At 41.8% G+C, this 21,402-nt stretch overlaps 3 protein-coding genes across 3 annotated transcripts in view; 2 read left to right on the top strand and 1 right to left on the bottom strand.

The window, feature by feature from the left end:
• Positions 1-210: 210 nt before the first annotated feature.
• On the top strand, positions 211-8,855 carry LOC129719888 (uncharacterized). The gene is made up of 3 exons (XM_055671303.1): positions 211-816; positions 909-1,067; positions 8,787-8,855. Exons 1-3 carry the CDS (start codon positions 253-255, stop codon positions 8,853-8,855), a joined length of 792 nt encoding a protein of 263 aa, XP_055527278.1. The 5' UTR covers positions 211-252.
• Positions 8,852-11,978, bottom strand: LOC129719887 (uncharacterized). Its single transcript, XM_055671302.1, has 2 exons — positions 11,710-11,978; positions 8,852-9,341 (listed from the first exon to the last, which is right to left on the bottom strand). The coding sequence occupies exons 1-2, from the start codon at positions 11,976-11,978 to the stop codon at positions 8,852-8,854; spliced, it is 759 nt and encodes a 252-aa protein (XP_055527277.1).
• Positions 11,979-13,534: 1,556 nt separating this feature from the next.
• The window catches only part of LOC129719886 (beta-alanine transporter), a 137,964-nt gene continuing 130,096 nt past the window's right edge, over positions 13,535-21,402 (top strand). Inside the window, exon 1 of the mRNA XM_055671301.1 lies at positions 13,535-13,553. Within this exon, the coding sequence (XP_055527276.1) occupies positions 13,550-13,553 (4 nt within the window). The 5' untranslated portion in view covers positions 13,535-13,549. The remainder of the gene's footprint in view (positions 13,554-21,402) is intronic.

The following is a 21,402-nucleotide window of genomic DNA, read 5'->3' as shown; positions in this document are numbered from 1 at the left end:
GCATTTCTGATGGAAATTGAAGAGCAAGGGACATCGTCATCAATGCCAACAATGCCAACATACGAAGATCCCGATGATACAAAATACGTAGACGTACCGATGACGGTTGATGAAGATGTTATGAATAGAAGCACAAGTTCACAATACACAGAAAGATACGATTGTTTTAACTTTGCCTTGATGTGTGACAGATTTGGTATGTCTGATAGAGTAGCGTCAGCATTGGCAACCAGTCTTTTCAAAGATTTTGAAATGAAAGATCAGCATGGCGAACCTCTCATCATGGATAAATCGAAAGTTCGTAGAGAAAGAGAGAAATGCAGACGAATAGTGCTCCGCAAAAGGTTTGATGATTCTAGTTTAATAGCGTTTTCATTCGACGGCAGAAAAGATGATACTTATACGAGAGAAAAAATTGATGGTAAGTATCATAGTAGGATGGTAAAAGAACCTCACCTTGTTATTTTGAGAGAACCGAATTCTCGATTGATTGGTTACGCAAGACTGGTAGAAGAAAGTGCTGAATACAAAACAACAAAATTGAATGAATTTTTCAACGATAAAAACATATCTCTGGATGCATTGATTGGCATATGCACTGACGGTGAGCCAACAAACACTGGCACACACGGTGGAATTATACGAAGATTCGAATTGCTGCTAAAAAGACCATTGCATTGGTTTGTTTGCCTTCTACACATCAACGAACTTCCGTTTCGACATTTGTTTGGGGTTTTGGATAAATCATCCACCACTGGACCAACATCAACAACCGGGAAACTAAGCAAGCAAATTGAAAATTCTGAAGCTCTTCCGGTAAGTCATTGCTATCACTCATTTATTATAATTTTCTAACATTTTGAATGGTGAAATCATAATAAATTTATTTAATTATTATATATTTTTAGGTGGTGAGCGACTTTCAGAGAATTGCGTTGGAAAATATGCCTCCTGTTGCAGAACAGCACGAATATTCCACCGATTCGCAGTACTTATACGACATGGCACATGCAATTTCTAATGGCGTGGTTTCTGTGGATCTGGCTCACATAAACCCAGGGAAAATTGTACATTCTCGCTGGCTCACCAAGGCCGCTAGATTATTACGATTATATGTGACAATGAAAAAACCACCTAAAAATTTAAGAATTCTGGTTGAATTTATAATTAAGGTTTATGTGCCAATGTATTTTAATATCAAGTATTACAGCTCTGTCGTGTACGGTAGTGTATTATTTTTCAAGTACATTACTTGGGCACAATTTCTGGAGCCAAATTTACGCACTGTTGTCAATCATGTAATTAAAAATAATCCATATTTTGCACATTCGGAAAATATCTTGCTATCAATGTTGTTTGATGATAGGAAAGAGGTGCGCGACTCTGCTATCAAGAAAATTTTACGATATCGAGACAATGTTGAAGACCCATCGGAACTTAGAGAATATAAAAACCAGATATAAACTTCCATTGCTTCGATTACACGAAAATGATCGATTTGACTGATAAAAATAACGTATTTGAACCACCATTCACGCGAATCATTCCGTATGAAACATTGATAGCATATTTAAATGAAGATGATTCACCATTTACTGATCCGCATATTCCATTACATATACAAGGAACGGAACAACACGTTCAACTGCTAGCTAACGTTCCAAACGAGTAATATCGGAAAATGTAGAGGCTGTTATGGAGGCGACATTAGAGAGCCGTGCGAAATTGCCCAGTGTTGAAACCAAAAAAGACTTCAAACAATAATTTTTTAGTTTCTTTCCTATGTTCTGATCGAATAAATTTTTAAAGAGAAAACAAAAATCCAAAAACAAAAACAAACATTTTTTTCCTAGAAACTTCATTTGTGCGGAAAAATAATAGCCATTTCACTGATTTTTGTCATAAAAAGTGCCAAAAATGGTGATTTTTTGGTATTTTTTTATATTTTTGTATGGGAGACCCCCTAGGGGGGTATATATATATATATATATATATATATATATATATATATATATATATATATATATATATATATATATATATATATATATATATATATATATATATATATATATATATATATATATATATATATATATATATATATATATATATATATATATATATATATATATATATATATATATATATATATATATATATATATATATATATATATATATATGTATTTATATCCACTATATAAAAATGAAATTCCGTAACGCTTGATCTTATTGGTATTATTCCCTCAGTCTCTGAGGTGTACAGTAATCATCATCATTTTGAATCGTTCTAAATCAAAAATAATAAGCGGTGACATGAAGGTTTTTTAACATGAAAATTTGAGAAAAAATAATTGGTAGGTATCTAATTACTAAAACTTGAGATATTATTCACAAAACTACGTAAAACATGTAAAATTATGACTTTTTGTGCTAAATTTGTCTCTAAGTCAAAATTCAAAGCGATGACACATGATTCTTTTTGAACTAAAATGTTTGTTAATGTTCAGGAAAGACATTTGAGGAAAAATAATTAGTATCTAATCACTAAAACTTGAGATATTATACACAAAACTACGTAAAACATGCGAAATTATAACTTTTTGTGCTGAATTTGCCTCTAAATCAAAATTCAAAGCGATGATATATGATTCTTTTTTAACTTAAATGTTTGTTAATGTTCAGGAAAGACATTTGAGGAAAAATAGTTAGTATCTGATCACTAAAACTTGAGATATTATTCACAAAACTACGTAAAACATGCAAAATTATGACTTTTTATATTTATTTCGTCTCCAATACAAAATTCAAAGTGATGACAATAAAAAGACACCTATTATTTTTCCCTCAAATATCTTTCCCAAACACAACGAACATTTTATTATAGTAAAAATCACAGATCACAGCTTCGAGTTTTGATTTAGAGGCAAATTCAGCATAAAAGTCACGATTTTGCATGTTTCACGTAGTTTTGTGAATAATATCTCAAGTTTTAGTGATCAGATACTGATTATTTTTCCTCAAATGTCTTTCCTGAACATTAACAAACATATTAGTGAAAAAAGAATCATATGTCATCGCTTTGAATTTTGATTTAGAGGCAAATTTAGCACAGAAAGTCATAATTTTGCATGTTTTACGTAGTTTTGTGAATAATATCTCAAGTTTTAGTAATTAGATACCTATTATTTTTTCTCAAATGTCTTTCCTGAACATTTCATGTTAAAAAACCTGCATGTCACCGCTTATTATTTTTAATTAAGAACGATTCAAAATGATGATGATTACTGTACACCTCAGAGACTGAGGGAATAATATTAATAAGATCAAGCGTTACGGAATTCCATTTTTATATAGTAGAAGAAGAAGATACATATAATACATGCGAAATTTTGACTTTTTGAGCATGAGCTCAATTCGCCTGTGATTTTTTTTTTTCAATGAAATGTTCGTTGTTCATTCAACATCTGCAAATATTTTCTTGCAGAAGAATTTTAGTTTTAATTTGGTGTGAGTCGAGCAGAAAAATATTACATTTCTGATATTTTCGTAGTTTTGTGAATAGTAACACATTACAGGATTCGAAATACTTTTACATTTTTACCAAAATTAGATCTTGGGACATTTGGCTGGAGGAAAGGTCGCATTTCATTGGTTTAATTTTTTTTTAATTTCTACGTAGTTATGTTAATTAAAACGTTAACTTCTTCTCAGACGTATTCCTTGGACACCAACGAACATTTTCGTTACAAAAATTCACATGTTATCTCTTTAGATATGATTATAGAGGAGAACTAAGCATGAATGGTCACGCTAAATTCTTCTTGCTTTGATTTCTTTCTTCTAAAAGTTACATAAAAAAAAGATTTTACTGTGAACGATTGACGGATATCCGGTTATCACCCGAGTGTGGTATATTCGGAACTGGGATGACCCCACATAACATTTTCCAAAATAACGACTTCTGCTTTCAGTAAAATAACCTAAGGTGGTATTTGGTCAACCATTTCAATACTTCCGAAACTTCCAAACTCCATACGTCATTTTGAAATTCGAAATGGCGACTTCCAGTTTCTGTAAATCATCCCCAAATCACAAAATGCAATCCAATATGGGCATTTCCGTTCTGTGCATTCTCAGAATGTTAAAGTACTTAAAGTGATGATGGACGTGTAAGATGTAAAATATTTTTGAAGTGAGTTGTGCTAATAATGCAATGAATTATAAAACATGATTCCTAATTTTCAAACTTTTGATCCCGAGCATCGCCGGAAACGTTTAACTATATTTACTATATATAACTATATATAACGTTACTATATATAACGTTTAACTATATATATATATATATATATATATATATATATATATATATATATATATATATATATATATATATATATATATATTATATATATATATATATATATATATATATATATATATATATATATATATATATATATATATATATATATATATATATATATATATATATATATATATATATATATATATATATAAATATATATATATATATATATATTTATTTATATATATATATATATATATATATATATATATATATATATATATATATATATATATATATATATATATATATATATATATATATATATATATATATATATATATATATATATATATATATATATATATATATATATATATATAATATATATATATTTATATATATGCTGCACAGGCCCTCTAAGAGAAGTGCGGAGTGGAAGTGGCCACTGAGGTAATTCGCCTCCGTAAGGGTCCAGCGGGAACCCAGGTGGCCACTTTCCGGCTTGCACCGGCCGATGCAACTCTGGCCCTGAAGACAGCCAAACTTAAGGTTGGCTGGTCAGTATGTCCCCTGAGCATACTCCAGCAGCCGGATGTTTGCTTCAGGTGTTTCGAGGCAGGCCATATGTCCTGGACCTGCAAGAGGCCCGATAGGAGCCAGTTATGTAGGCGTTGTGGTGGTGCTGGCCATAAAGCTAAAGACTGCGGGGAGCCTCCCAAGTGCTTGGTATGTACTGGGAAACGAGACGCCAAACACTTTATGGGAGGCCCAAAGTGCCCAGCCGGTAAGCCGACTACTAAACCACGGACGTAAGGGTGACACAATTGAACTTGAACCACAGCTATGCGGCACAGCAGCTGCTATACCAAGCAGCGTCTGAGTCACTGTCGGACATCGCAATCGTATCGGACCCCATTCGCATTCCCCCCGGAAACGGTAACTGGGTTACGGATGGGTCCAGTACGGCAGCCATATGTACGACGAGCAGGTTCCCGGATCAGAAGGTTGTGTCAACCTCAAACGAAGGATACGCAGTTGCCAAGGTGGACGGAGTGTTCTACTGCAGTTGTTATGCTCCGCCACGTTGGTCTATCCAAAGGTTCACCCAGATGGTCGACCTTTGATCTATGGGGCTGACGGGACTAACGCCGTTGGTAGTGGCCGGCGACTTCAACTTGGGCTGTTGAGTGGGGAAGCCGGCGCATGAATCGGAGGGGACAGATCTTGTTGGAAGCTCTGGCAAAGCTTAACCTAGGTCGTGGCCAACGTTGGGACCAAGTGCACATTCAGCAGAAATGGTGCGGAGACGACCATTGACGTGACGTTCTCCAGCCCAGAACAGGTCGTGAACTGGAGGGTAGACGATGGCTACACACATAGTGACCACTATTCGGTCTGCTATAGTGTAATCCATAACGCGGGACGGTAAGCGACGGGTAGAGTCAACACTCCGACCGTTCGCGGGTGGAAGACATCGCATTTCGATGCCAAGATATTTGAAGAGGCAATGAAAAGGGAGCGCGAGGGGGGCAGTTGCCAGCTGGCTCCGTCCGAGTGCTGATCAATTAGTTGCCACATTATCGCAGGCGTGCGACGCCACCATGCCTAGGACTCGCCAACCTAAGAATGATAAGTCACCGGTATACTGGTGGACCGACGCGATAGCGGACCTCCATAGCGCGTGCCTCCGTGCAAGACGGATGTTGCAACGTGCACGTATCGATGCACAGAGAGTAGAGCGCCGTGTAGCATTCGTATCTGCAAGATCGGCGCTTAAGAGTGCGATAAAGGTGAGCAAGAGGGCCTGCTTCGATTGGCTATGCGCGAGTGCCAATACGAATCCGTGGGGTAACACCTACAGGGTTGTAATGGCGAAGACCAAAGGCGTGTTGGCGCCTGCAGGGCGATCACCAGCGATGCTGGAGCGTATCATCTAGGGACTCTTTCCACGCCACGAGCAAATGCTTGGCCTCCTGTTGCTGAGTCTCACGTGCGACGTTCCAGTATCTCAGACACAGACCAAAAATGGTCGGCAAACCGGCCGGACGAATGAGGAACTCATCGTGATCGCCAACTCCCTACAGGTGAGCAAAGCACCGGGACCGGATGAAATCCCGAACTTGGCCATCAGGACGGCCATGAAAGTGGCCCCGATCTATTTCGAGCAGTCATGCAGAAGTGCCTGAGTGACTGCCTCTTTCCGGACAGGTGGAAGCGACAGAGATAAGTGCTATTGCCGAAGGCTGGGAAACCGCCAGGCGACCCATCGGCATACAGACCTATCTGTCTGCTGGACACTACTGGTCAGGTGCTTGAGAGGATTATCCTCAAAAGACTGGTGAAGTACACAGAGGGTGTAAATGGTCTGGCAAGTAACCAGTTCGGCTTCCGGAAAGGTAGTTCCACGCTGGATGCTATTCTCTCTGTCACCAAGACGGCAGAGGTAGCACTTCAGCGTAAGAGTTGGGGCATTCGCTATTGCGCAATCGTTACGCTTGACGTGAAGAATGCATTCAATAGCGCCAGTTGGGATTCCATAGCGCTCGCGTTCAGGAGCATCCACGTACCGGTGTCGTTGTACAAGATTTTGGAAAATTATTTCCAGAATCGGATACTAGTTTACAACAAGGAGGAGGGTCAGAAGTGCGTCCCAATCACCGCAGGGGTACCGCAAGGTTCCATCCTGGGCCCGGTGTTGTGGAATGTCATGTATGACGGGGTGTTGAAACTCAAGTTCCCTGTAGGGGTTGTGATCGTCGGTTTCGCAGACGACATCACGCTAGAGGTCTACGGCGAGTCGATCGAAGAGGTCGAGTTGACGGCCGCGCACTGCATACGCAAGGTCGAAGACTGGATGCACTCTAGGAAACTGGAGTTAGCGCACCATAAAACGGAGGTTACGGTTGTGAACAACCGCAAATTAAAGCAACAGGCGGTGGTCAGAGTCGGTTACTGCACCAATACCTCAAGGCGATCCTTGAAGCTCTTAGGGGTTATGGTTGACGATAAGCTCACATTTAAGAGTCACGTCGACTATGCCGGTAAGAGGGCTTCAACGGCCGTTGCAGGACTATCTCGAATGATGTCGAATAGCTCAGCGGTATATGGCAGCAAGCTAAAACTTCTTGCCAGCGTGGTTTCGTCCATACTTAGGTATGGTGGGCCAGCGTGGTCCAAAGCGTTAGGTACCAACAGTCGTCGTCGAAAACTGGAAAGTACCTACAGGCTCATGTGCCTGAGGGTTGTGATTGCGTACCGTACGGTGTCATACGACGCAATCTGCGTTCTATCCGGCATGATGCCTATCAGCATAGCCATTAAGGAGGACATAGAATGCTTCGATCAACGTGACACAAAGGACATACGAGGCACCAGAAGGTCATTCTCGGTGATCAGATGGCAGCAGGAATGGTCCAATTCCGTGAAGGGTAGGTGGACGCATCGACTTATTCCGGACGTATCCGGATGGGTCGGGAGGCGCCATTGAGAAGTTAACTTCCACTTGACACAGATTCTGTCAGGTCATGGTTGCTTCAGGCAGTATCTACACAGATTCGGGCATGCGGGGTCCCCCATGTGTCCCAAGTGCGCGGATGCGAAAGAGACTGCTGAGCATGTCTTCTTCGTGTGCCCTCGTTTTATGAATGCGCAGAGCGACATGATGGTAGTGAGCGGGGCAGACACCACTCCGAACAACCTAGTTCGGAGGATGTGAAAAGACCCAAACATTTGGAGGGCGGTTTGTGCAGCCGCCTCTCAAATAGTTATAGAATTGCAAAACAGGCGACAGGTTGACCACCGACACCGCTTCCTGAAGCAATACCTAGCGGTGGTTCCGGAGAGTATTATGGGCTGGAGACTGGAGGGGTTTTAGTGGGTCCGGTCAGTGATTCAAACCAACCCCACACTCCCAGGGGTTTGGATGCAAACTTCCCCTTCACCTGAAATAATATATATATATATATATATATATATATATATATATATATATATATATATATATATATATATATATATATATATATATATATATATATATATATATATATATATATATATATATATATATATATATATATATATAATTTTTTTTTTTTTGGGACCAGTTGCGAACGGATGCAAAAATTGGGGGATAAATTCCAAAACGGGCTGAGCCGGCAAAATTCTAGTTTCATCACAAGTTTATTTCACGTCTAGTCTTATTGGTGGTACAATTTCAACTAAGCAATAAAATAGGCAAGTGCTCTTTACAGAGACGATCGAACGATCGCTCTCGTTGATCGGCATCAGCCGTTTTGATCGATTACTTTTACACCGCAGTGTTACATAATATTGAGCTACAACATCGCCGCCACCTTTGAGAAATGTAATTTTCAAAACTTATCTTTTAACAATTCTTCAAATACATTAAACTAATTTTACTGTTCAAAACTTTCCTTACACAAAATATCTTCGCCCTCCATTGGCAGCAAACATATTCTCGTCACCGGTCGAGTTATGGTACCCCGGTTGGTACGCTGTGTGACTACACGTACTAAATCGTCCTTACCGGAATGATGGCGACTATACGTGCAAGCGGCCACTTCACTGGAATCTGGAGCTCATCAGTTAGCAGTACCAACCTGCCTGGTTGAACGCATCTGTTGGGTTGACAGGTTTTGTTATCACGCTGCAACTCCTGCAGATATTCGGCCCGCCAATGGTGCCAAAGCTGTTGGTAAACCTTTTGCATACGCTGATAATGATCGAGACGGCTTGTTGATGTAAGGTGCAAATCTTCTTCAGGGAGTGAATACATGGTACTTCCGATGAGGAAGTATGCCGGGGTAAGCGCAGAAATGTCGTTCGGATCTTCACTAAGCGGAACGATGGGTCGCGAGTTCATACTCGCCTCTATTTGCGCCAGTATAGTAGCCAGGTCCTCAAATGACAATTCAGAATTCCCAAGTTGTCGGTAGAGCTGTCGTTTAGCCACCTTCACCGCCGCCTCCCACAAACTGCCGAAGTGTGGGGCCTTCGGCGGACTAAAGTGTCATGAGATGCGTTCACAGTCTCGATCTGTCATAATTTGCTGTCGCTGTGATTCGTTCTGAAGCATCCTGTTAACTTCCTCCAATTCGTTGGCGGCTCCTTCAAAATTTTTGCCATTTTCCGTGTACAGATCAGTTGGCAGTCCGCGACGGGCAATAAAGCGGCGCAACGCAGACAAGAACGCATTCGTTGACAAATCGCTCGCCAACTAGATACGCCTTGGTGCAAAAGCACACAAAGATAAAAATGTACGCCTTTGTAGCCGCAGCTCTCTTGTGCACTGGTTTTAAATATAATGGTCTGGCGTAGTCGATTCCAGATACCGAAAACGGGTGACTGGGCGTAATTCTATGCAATGGAAGTTGTCCTATCTGTTGGGTTGTGGATTGTGGTTCGGCTCGAGCGCATCGATAGCAGCTGCTGTGCAAAGGCCAATATTTTTCACGCATAGCAGCGAGGGTAAGGCGGCCGCCACCGCGAATAAGCGAAAGATGATAGGACTTGGCAACGAGGTGTGAAAGAGGATGATTACTAGGCAGGAGCGCAGGATGCTTAGATAAAAATGGCTGGTCTGAGAGTCTATGTCTCCCCCCTACTCTAATGATTTCCTCAGGGTCCAAAAATGGAGTAAGCAGTCGAATTGGCGACTGTTTTGACACTATTTTATTAGTTCGTAGATCTTTTAACTCTGGCTGGAATGCGTTCGCCTGTGCTAGTTGAATTAGCTTTCGTTCGGCAGATAATATGTGCTCAACTCTTAGCACAGCGCTTTGGGGAGTACAATGAACCATCGATGGCTGCGTCCGCGTCTTGCACCGAATGTTAGCTATAAACCGTAGAACGCAAGCGGAAGTGCGAAGCAGGCGGTTGAACGATGAAAATCGAGTGAAAATTGGATTAATTTGCGATGGTTTAGTTCTGACAACGGCAACGAACGTTTTGCGCCTCTCCTTCCCTTCTACGGGATAGTCACAAAGCCTTGTGTTAGGCCCAGGCTTCGAAACGGTCAGCATTTTCATTAGATCTCACTTCCTCATCGTGCATCACAGTCGGCTTTGGCTCGTAATTGTAAAACAACCGTCGCCTCTCAAACAAAGAAAAGGATGGTCATTTGACACTCGCGCATCAAAAAGATTCACACTGCCATTCGTTTGGCGATGTTATTTCGACCTATTTCTGTCTACTTCGTTCTATTTATGTTGATAAATTTTATTACAAGCACAATGATATAAATAATTTCTGAAATATCCGCACCCAACGTGCGTAATTCTCATTTCTAGAAAAAATGTCAAAATACGTTTGAGGAAAAAAACGTCGTGGTGGCGGTGCTCGTTTGACATGTTCGTTCAAGACTGTATTAGCGTCAGAGGAAGAAGAAGACGATTATCGCAGTAAAAAGTGGTTCGACCGTGACCATTTCGATTAGGCCATTCAATTTCAGGGCATGATAGCCATTTGGGACCGTGCTTCCAGGAATTACTCTTTAAGTAATCGTCAACATGCATGCCACGGGACAAAAGGTCTGCGGGATTCTCAGTACCAGCGACATGATTCCAAAAGGCTCGATGGGTCAAATCTTGGATCTCATATTTTTGGTCTGGATACTCGATTGGCCACGTAATTCTTCCAAGTATTGGGCGGTGAACGTAGCCATTGTAATGTGACGGTGGAATCAGACCAAAAATATGATTTTGTAGTAGTTACCTGGAGCGCCCCAACAACTCTGGCGTAAAGTCTTGCCGCCACTTGAGCCGCACAGAGCTTGAGCCGCACAGCGCTCGGGGTAGAGTAACTCTTTCGAGCGGTGCAACGCGGGTTTTAGATGCTAGGAGTTGAACACTTATTTGACCCACAGCATTAATGCACCAAACATACATGCATGCTCCATATGCGGATTCAGACGCGTCTGAGTATGTGTGTAGCTGGATAGAAGCATTTGGTATGAGATCGTAACGACCGACACGGAAATTCGCAATCTTTGGCAGTTGAGCAGTGAAATCATTCCAATTAGCAGCTATGTCTGCTGGAACTTCGTCATCCCATGCACACGGAAGAAGCCATAATCGTTGCATTAACATTTTTCCTTTGATGGTTATTGGTGAAATCAACCCCAAAGGAGCAAATAACTGAGAGATCTCTGAGAGTATAGAACGCTTCGTAGCTGGACCATTTCGTCCTCGAATCTCAGAATCAAAGCGAAACTGATTGGATTCGGGTCCCCACGAGATACCAAGTGCCTTGACCGTTTCGTTGGTATCAAATTTTATCGATGACTAGGTGCCTATTTCTTCTGATGACAAACCTTTGAGAAGTTGTCAAATAAATGTTGTGTGAACAAAAAAAAAACCTTTGGGAACCGACAATTGACTGCAGGTCCACTTCCGTAGCGGAAAGCCACCCTTGGCTAACAGCTTACTCAATTCCGTCCTTAATTGGATAGCTTCAGCGACTGATTCGGCACCGTCAATGAAATCGTCCGCGTAGAAGCTCTTTTGAAGAGCTGCCTTTCCAAGCGGGTATGCGTTGCCTTCATCGGCAGCCAATTGCTTGAGGGTGCGCGTAGTAAGAAACGAGGATGGAGCTAAGCCATACGTGACCGTCATCAACTCGTACGTTTCGACAGGTTCCATAGAATTAAATCGCCATAAAATTCTCTGGTATGGTGTGCCATCCGGATAAAGTAGTATTTGTCGATACATACTTATGGATTTCTTTCCATTAAGAACTTTAAAAAAAAACATTAGTATTCACTAAACGATCTATTCACTACCAAATCTAAACTAGAACTGACTGTGACTTCTTCTCCTAACCGTCTAACAACCTAACTACTAAGCTAGCTTGCTGAGGTCAGCTGGGAACCATCATCGGTGGCGGCGCGATGTCCCTCGTTCAATTGTCACGTTCCAGGATTCATATTCCAATCGTCGTTGCTTTGTAGCTTGGTGCTGCATGGGAACGATGATGCCGAAGATTCAAAATTGATGAGCTGGCTGGTGGAATATTTGACGCTGCGTGAGAACTGCAATGTGGAATGGCTGGCAAGTTGGCTCATCTGATGCTGGGTGATAACCACGATATGATAAAGGAATGGCTGGGAAGTTGGCTCGTCTGATGCTGGGTGATAACCACGATATGATAAGGGTAAGCTGGCAGGCTCGGACATAACTCCCCCCTTCTTAGCTTGAACCGTCCCGGTTCAACTCGATGTTGGTGTCCGTGGGTTTACTTGGTTTGATTACAATTTTCGTCCAAATTGTCCTTATTTCTTTGAACAGGTAACCAGTTATTATTAGAAGGATGATTACCGTGAGAGTTCCTCCGTATGAAACATGATGATTATTTGTTTCCAAAACTTCAATACGCTTTCTATTGTTGGTATGTAATTGTTGTAAGATTTGTGTGTCTGTTACTATAGTCTTCGATTTGTTGATTAATGTTGATTGCAATGGTAGCATTTCCAAAATGTTGCTCTAGTCCAATTGGGTGTTTTCAAACGATTGATTCTCTATTTCGACAGAACAGTTTCTGAAAGTGATAAGAAATGATCCTGTAAGATTTTTAGGACCATAACCACAACTGTTTTTAATTGCACAGCTTTAAGTGCATTTCGAATCAGAATTTTTCCGTTCCCCATGGACTTAACTTCATGAATTCCATTGTATTTTTTAAATGGACAGCTACTGGGATTCCCTCTTAATAATCGATGTATGCACATATCATTAGAGACATTCCTCATTGTCTGTAACTTGCAAATGATATTTTGTTCGATGTTTACGCAAGTATCGTTCATGACAAATGTTACGTTCGTCCCTAAAACTGCGTGCGTGAAATCGATCGTTATTATTTCTTCATTGATGGGAATATTCTCCACAATAATTTGCTGGTAGATTCCTTGTAAGAATTTTTGAATTTTTATGAGAAACACAATACATGAACCGTTGTAGAAAGCTGCTGGTTCTAAAAATTCGTTAACCTGTTCGTCACTGTTTACGGAAATTCCTGAATTTTCCAATTTGTCAATAATATAGTTGATTTCCGTTGCTTGAAGGATGCTCTTGGATAAAACCCCTACTTCAGCCATGACGATCGAATCCGAGATGTCGTCCAACTGCCGTTTAATTACGTCTAAGTTGAAGATTAACCTCTGGAAATGTTGTAGCTGTTCCCAGGAGACCTTCATGTTTTTATTTGTCCTAAACTGATGTGTAAGTTTACCTATTTCTTCTTTTTCATTGTAAATTACTTGTGTTAAATTTTTAATTCTGTCTTGAAACTGATTATTTATTTTAGTTTGTTCTTTGTTATTCATAATAAGATCCTTATTTGAATAATGTAGGTAACTAATCTTTTGATTTAAGGTAACTAGATCATCATTATCTAAATTTCCTGTAATGGTTTTAATTAACGTACCCAGAATATTAATAGCTCTCTTTGTTTTTCTTCTAGGACTAAGTTTTTGTAATGTCAAGCTTGTTTGTATAAATTTCATTTTTAGAATATCTTTAAAATCTTTCATGTTTACATTTGAATTTATTTGACTTATCATTATATCATACTGATTTAAAATTTCTTGAAAAGTATCTAATTTGAAAGTATGAACTAACCAATCATATCCTTCTCTAATGAAAGTGTTACCTACTTTAAGAGCTACAATACCTGGGTTGTCATTCAAGTCCGTGATTTCTAGGTGTGCACCGTATGCTTGAAAGTAAAGGTGGGTTGATAGGATTGGGAAAATGGAGAATACAAACAGGATCCACCGCATCGTATCCAGACCGATTTGTGTTGTTCTCCCAATCTCAAATGGCTGAAGCCAACCGCTCAGAAGAAGTGTCGAGGGATGGATCCAAATTCTCGTTGAATTTTTCGCCGGGCGCCCTAAGCTACAGGGTCGAGCACAATCGCACTCGCACTTTAACACAGAGATTGTTCAACAAAAAGCACTTGCACTTGGCGCTACGGGTTGAGTTCCAAATTACACTTGCCCTTATTGGTCAACTGTTATTAATGCACTAGCGTTTGTTCAAGCTTCACTTTTCTTTACGTAGAAAGGGCCGTCGACTGCGCCACTTATGGATTACTTTCCATTAAGAACTTTTTAAAAAACATTAGTATTCACTAAACGATCTATTCACTACCAAATCTAAACTAGAACTGACTGTGACTTCTTCTCCTAACCGTCTAACAACCTAACTACTAAGCTAGCTTGCTGAGGTCAGCTGGGAACCATCATCGGTGGCGGCGCGATGTCCCTCGTTCAATTGTCACGTTCCAGGATTCATATTCCAATCGTCGTTGCTTTGTAGCTTGGTGCTGCATGGGAACGATGATGCCGAAGATTCAAAATTGATGAGCTGGCTGGTTGAATGTTTGACGCTGCGTGAGAACTGCAATGTGGAATGGCTGGCATGTTGACTCATCTGATGCTGGGTGATAACCACGATATGATAAAGGAATGGCTGGGAAGTTGGCTCGTCTGATGCTGGGTGATAACCACGATATGATAAGGGTAAGCTGGCAGGCCCGGACATAACTATATATTGGCGATATCGCCCACCAATGCCACTGGAAATGTTCGAAACCGAAGGATAATTGAAAGGAGGTCATCCTGCACCACAGGACCTACTAACAGTGCTTCATTTAGAGACGAGCCTGTGGAGGTCTTGGCCGACGCGTCGAAAACCACGCGTACTTAGGTCGTTGTGCTGGTTTCTTTAAAGACCGGATGATGTGGGAGGTAACATGTTTTAGACGGTTGCCCGTCGTCCTCTCGAACAAGCCGCATGTGTTCGAGGGACAGGTATTCTGCCATAAACTTATGGTACTCTTCCTTTAGCTCGGGGTTACGTTCTAATCTCCTTTCCAATAGATTGAATTGTTGACGATCGATCGCGATCAAACAGTCCCAAGCCGTGGTGTGGCCTTTGCTGTACGTAAGAGTCGTCTCCATTCCACTCGGTCCATGGCTGCAGTTCGCCAGCTCTGCAGTCTGCGTAGGGTCCGCAGGTCGTCTTCCACCTGATCGATCCACCTTGCCCGCTGTGCACCTCTCCGTCTCGTCCCTGACGAATTGGTTTCAAGAACCATCTTTACCGGGCTGTCGTCTGACATCCTTACAACATGCCCAGCCCACCGCAGCCTGCCTATCTTAGCGGTGTGGATGATAGATGGCTCCCCAAGCAGCTCCTGCAGTTCGTGGTTCATTTGCCTTCTCCAGACTCCGTTTTCCATCTGCAGTCCACCGAAAATGGTACGCAGCACCTTCCGCTCGAAGACCGCAAGGGCGCGTTGGTCCTCCACAAGCATAGTCCATGTCTCATGCCCGTAGAGGACTACCGGTCTGATCAGCGTCTTGTAGATGGTTAACTTGGTGCGGCGGCGAATTCTACTCGATCGAAGCGTCCTCCGGAGACCAAAGTATGCACGATTTCCTACCATAATGCGCCGTTGAATTTCTCTGCTGGTATCGTTGTCGGCAGTTACCAGTGAGCCCAGGTACATGAACTCATCGACCACCTCGATTTCATCACCACCAATTTGAACTCGAGGTGGGAGGTTACTGATACTGTTACTGTCTTCACGTGAACCCCTTCCTTTCATGTACTTCGTCTTCGATGCATTGATGACCAGTCCAATCTTTTTGGCTTCAGCCTTTAATCCGATGTACGTATCCGCCATCTTCACAAAGGTCCCAGCCACAATGTCGATGTCGTCGGCGAAACCGAACAGTTGAACCGACTTTTGGAAAATCGTGCCACTCGTGTTAATCCCCGCTCTTCTAATGACACCTTCCAGGGCAATGTTGAACAGTAGGCACGAGAGACCATCACGTTGCCTCAGCCCTCTTCGGGTTTCGAGGGGCTCGAGAGTGCCCCCGAAACACGAACTACACACATCACTCGATCCATCGTCGGTTTGACCAACCGCGTCAGTTTGTCCGGAAAACCGTAGTCGTGCATAATTTGCCATAGCTTGTCCCGATCGATTGTGTCGTACGCCGATTTGAAATCGATGAAAAAATGATGGGTGGGCACGTTATATTCGCGGCATTTCTGCATAACCTGCCGAACCGCGAATATCTGATCCGTGGTGGCGCGGGCAACCATAAATCCCGCCTGGTAATGCCCAACGAACTGCTTCGCAAATGGCGATAGTCGACGGCAAAGTATTTGGGAGAGTACCTTGTAGGCGGCGTTCAACAGAGTGATAATTTATAATTGTAGCACTCCAGATTGTCGCCCTTTTTGTAGGTGGGACACACAATACCCTCCATCCACTCCTCCGGTACTCGTTCTTCCTCCCAAACCTTGACAATGACCCAGTGCACGGCTCTAGCCAGTGTTTCTCCACCGTATTTCAATAGCTCGCTGGGAAGTTGGTCCACTTCAGCAGCTTTGTTGTTATTCAGCCGACCAATCTCCTCCTCCACCTCCAGAAGATCGGGGGCTGGAATTCTGATGTCTTCTGCTCGTGCACCAAGATCAGTTGCCATACCGTCCTCGCGCTCTACTGCATCGAATATTTTGAATTGTTGACGTGCCATGGATTTTGAGTCTCCGACCAATTCATCGAATTTAGACCCAATTCCGTTGGGTGTTCTTTCTGTAGTAGATGAAAATAGTGCTTTTCTTCTAATGTATAATCAGACCGCATTTGCAATTCCTCAATCTTCCAGAATCGTTCAATACTATCTCCTAGGGTGAATAAAAATACTGCCACAATGCTGCACGGCGAATTCTGCTCTGAAAAATTAATTTTGTTAATTGAGTCAGTCACAATCCAACCAAACACGCTGTCAATCAACATGGGAAGAGGTTTCGGTAGCTGAATTCGGTTTGCCGTTTTAAAAAATTAAAAGAAATGCTCGATTCCAAGAATCATATCGATGGGGGCCCGTTCGTGAAACTGTTAAGAACAGATTTGAAGGAATTTTCCACTGATCGACCTGTTGTGCAACGGCAGTTCAGGCGTAATTTTCTGTAGAATAAGAAACTCGGCAATCATTGCGAAGCCTTCCTTTCGCGATCCAACCTTCACTGGTATTGACTCCCGTGCACGTTGACTTTGGTGACCAACCCCTTGGACAAGGATGTTTGTTTTGTTCCGCTTCAACCGAAGAAGTTGGGCCATCCGTTCGGTGATTAGGTTCGGTTGAGAAGCACAGTCAAGTAAAGCCCGCGCCAAATGCTCTTTGCCATATCGATCAACTACTACGACGACAGCCGTTAACATGAACACATTTTTTTCCGTCTCATTTGGTGGTGGGGTACTACCAGGCTCCGATGTTTTGGAACACGATGCTGCAGAAAGAACCGATGTGGAAGGATCTTGCGATGTAGCCAAACTCAGATTAACAGACGCACGATCAGGTTTTTAGAGCACTCTGCTAGCCGCTCTGGACGGGTATGATCAACATTATTATCGAAACCAGCATGGAGTAGGGAATGGTGACGTCTTCGACAAAACCTGCATGTATATTTCGATGCACAGTATCTAGAGAAGTGGTCGCTTCGGAAACAATAGAGGCATAATCGCATAGCATTGACCAGACTCAGGCGATCAGCTGCATTCATTCGCACGAATTTGGCACACTTTATCAGAGATGGCGCTGCTCACAAGCATAACATTTGTTTTAGTTGTTATTTGAATTTTCTATCGTGGTTTTGTTCACGGTTTTGATTGGGAAATATTGCGACTTGTCGAAACATGAGAAAAAGTAGCAATGTGCGGTACAGCTTGTTCGTGGTTTACAGAAATGGATTCGAGAACACGAATACAACGGTGTAGGAAATCAATGAGCGCTGAATATGATGGATTCTCAATCGTTGAAGCATGAACCTCCCATTCCTTGAGAGATTCATCTGGAAGGCGGACACAAAGCAGATGTTCAAGAATAGTACTCCATGCATCCACTGGCTCCTCAAGTTGCCGTAGTATTTTAGTGTGGCGCTCGAATTCGTCGACAATCCCGTGCAACGTTGAAGCGGTTTCCTTTCGCACTCGTTGAATCTCCATCTAGCATGCAGATGACGCTTCTTTAATAAATACTCGTTAGCATACCTGCTAACTAAAGCTGGCCAAGCCAGCGGATAACTTGCGGCGCAAATAACAAACGACTCAACAACCTGAGCTGCTTCTCCCGTTACTGCGGATTTAAGGTAATGAAACTTTTGGATTGCCGGTACGTCTTGGTTAGCATGTATTAACGCATAAAATGTGTCGTGAAAAACTATCCACTCTTTGTAATCACCGTCAAATTCCGGAAATGTGATTGTCGGAAGCTTGAGACCCTTGAGACTAGACGAAACCAAAGGGGGAGAAGGCTGGTAGCGGACGTATCAGGAATATCTGATGTCAGTTTGGAAATCAGACCAGCCTTTATTCTAAAGTATTGCCCTTCAAATTTTGCACGGATTTCATTATTTTGTAACATACCCTCGCTGCTCTCTTCATTTGCCTCTAATGCTGCTTGTAGTTCGTTCAGCTCACGCCAAATTGTGTCCAAGTTCTCCAATCGTAGTGGCACCTCGAGTTGATCCCTTCCATCTTGATAAGTAGTTAGGAATTGGCCAGCGCGCTTAAGTGATGACAGTAACGCCGTTCGTCGAAGCTCCAAATGACGCGTGTCAGCCACGTTTTTCATGTTGATGTAGGTTGATTTTCTGGGAAAAATTAGGACCAGTAGCACTAGGGGATGTGTACAGGGCACTTGGACAGGTACGTACCTTCTCCAAGGCTTAATATGCCTTGAATATTTTTATTCGGGAAATATGTGACCCCACACCAGGTATACAGTTAACACACCAGGTATACAATTAATGGATTAACAGTGTTACATAATATTGAGCTACTTACTTACTTTTACTTTTTACTTTTAAGGCGACAGACCGATTATCGATCCAGTGCCGAATCCAGAATACGTCGCCATGTCCCTCGGTCTTGGGCTGCTATCCTCCAATCGCTCCTAACACCTATTTCGCGTGCATTCTCGTCGACAGCACACATCCAACGAGAGCGGGGTCTACCTCGAAGTCGACGACTTCTATCGGGATTCCTGCTAAATATAGCCTTCGCTTGACGCTCATCCGGCATTCTCGCTACATGCCCAGCCCACTAAAGCCTGCCGTGTTCTATCCGCTTGACTATATCCGCCGATTTGTATACCTGGTACACTTCATGGTTCATGCGACTGCGCCAAACACCATTTTCTAGTTTGCCGCCAAGGATTGAACGCAAAATCCTACGCTCAAAAACACCAAGAGCTCACCGATCAGCCTCTTTCAGCGTCCATGATTCATGGCCGTAGTCCAGCCCTCCGTATAGCATCTTCCAATGCGATGTTGAACAATAAGTTCGACAGCCCATCACCCTGCTTCAAACCATCTAACGCCACGAATGAGTCCGATATCTCACCGGCTATCCTGACGCTTGATGTAGAACCTTCAAGGGTGGCACGTATCAGCCTAATCAGCTTTGTTGGGAAGCCATGTTCAATCATAATCTGCCATAACTCATTTCTCTTGACTGAATCGTACGCTGCCCTGAAGTCTATGAACAGATGGTGCGTCTGCAAGTTGTATTCTCGAAATTTATCGAGGATTTGTCGCAAGGTAAACATTTGGTCCGTCGTGGAGCGTCCCCCTCGAAAACCGCATTGGTACTCGCCAACAAAGGTCTCCTGCAACGGCCTCAGTCTGTGGAACAGGATGCGGGAGAGAATTTTGTACACGGTATTGAGAAGAGTTATGCCCCGTTAATTGCTACAGTCCAGGCGATGGCCTTTTTTGTAGATCGGGCATATGAGACCCTCCAACCAGTCCGAGGGCAATTCTTCATCAGACCACACTCTCAGCATGATCCGATGGATAGCACGATACAGCAGTTCGCTCCCGACTTTGAAGAGTTCGGCGGGAATGCCGTCCTTATATATTTATATATATATATATATATATATATATATATATATATATATATATATATATATATATATATATATATATATATATATATATATATATATATATATATATATATATATATATATATATATATATATATATATATATATATATATATATATATATATATATATATATATATATATATATATATATATATATATATATATATATATATATATATATATATATATATATATATATATATATATATTAGGGCGGTTCGATTTGTAGGGGATCAAAAAATCGCTTAGGCACATATGATTTTCGGATTCTAAAACCATACCTCTAAAATGAATTCTGATGTCCCTTGTACTAACGTGTAGGTACCCAAAAGGTCAAATTTCAAAAAATCCTGTTTTGACCCATTCAGAGTCACCCTATCGAGTCCAAATGTATGACCGACCCCCACTAACTTTGGAGGGCCGACCCACCCATGCTAGTGTTACCCCCCTGGGACCCCCCCTAGGGGGTCTCCCATACAACAATATCAAAAAATCACCATTTTTGGCACTTTATATGACAAAAATCAGTGAAATGGCTATTACTTTTCCGCACAAATGAAGTTTCTAGGAAAAAAATGTTTTTTTTTGTTTTTGGATTTTTGTTTTCTCCTGCTTCGCATGGGATTCGGTCCTGAGTCTTCAGCGCATACATACACAATTACACATATTTCTGAGCCATTCTCATTGCAGATGGCGTGCGCAGTTGGCGTCCTTTTGAACATAAAATCGTATATCACTCTGTTACATCAATATTTTTATTTCGACCAGTCAGGCGAGCACCGCTGGAATGCTACCACAACGGCTACCACGCACGGACGCTCCGTTTTCACTGTTCCCACGCACACTGTAGAACCAGAGTGAATAAATAGAGTGACGCAGAGTCTGAAACCAGAAAAACCAAACGAACACTGCAAAGTCGGGTGTTTTCGTCAATGAAATAGTCTGCTGGGAGGCAACAAAAATCCATCCACTGTTTCCTCACAATCGGATTCTTCGGGAACCGAAAAAAACTCACATTCCTTACTGTTTTTTGTTATTACACAAAACGCACTTCATTTTATCTATCTCTATCAAACTTTATCAAACGAACT

This window comes from Wyeomyia smithii, chromosome 2 (assembly GCF_029784165.1).
Source record: "Wyeomyia smithii strain HCP4-BCI-WySm-NY-G18 chromosome 2, ASM2978416v1, whole genome shotgun sequence".
Lineage (NCBI taxonomy): Eukaryota > Metazoa > Arthropoda > Insecta > Diptera > Culicidae > Wyeomyia > Wyeomyia smithii.
The sequence above is the reverse complement of the archived record's forward strand: the minus strand, read 5'-3'. Positions and strand labels throughout refer to the sequence as shown.

What these genes read in the sequence shown, in the direction of transcription:
- LOC129719887 (XM_055671302.1), bottom strand. Translation starts at nt 11,978, where the DNA reads ATGGAACCTGTCGAAACGTACGAGTTGATGACGGTCACGTATGGCTTA. An exon ending in AAGTGGACCTGCAGTCAATT is followed by an intron (nt 9,342 to 11,709) that starts GTCGGTTCCCAA and finishes ATGACACTTTAG; the next exon opens with TCCGCCGAAGGCCCCACACT.
- LOC129719888 (XM_055671303.1), top strand. Translation starts at nt 253, where the DNA reads ATGAAAGATCAGCATGGCGAACCTCTCATCATGGATAAATCGAAAGTT. An exon ending in AAAATTCTGAAGCTCTTCCG is followed by an intron (nt 817 to 908) that starts GTAAGTCATTGC and finishes ATATATTTTTAG; the next exon opens with GTGGTGAGCGACTTTCAGAG. An exon ending in ACATAAACCCAGGGAAAATT is followed by an intron (nt 1,068 to 8,786) that starts GTACATTCTCGC and finishes CTCCATTGGCAG; the next exon opens with CAAACATATTCTCGTCACCG.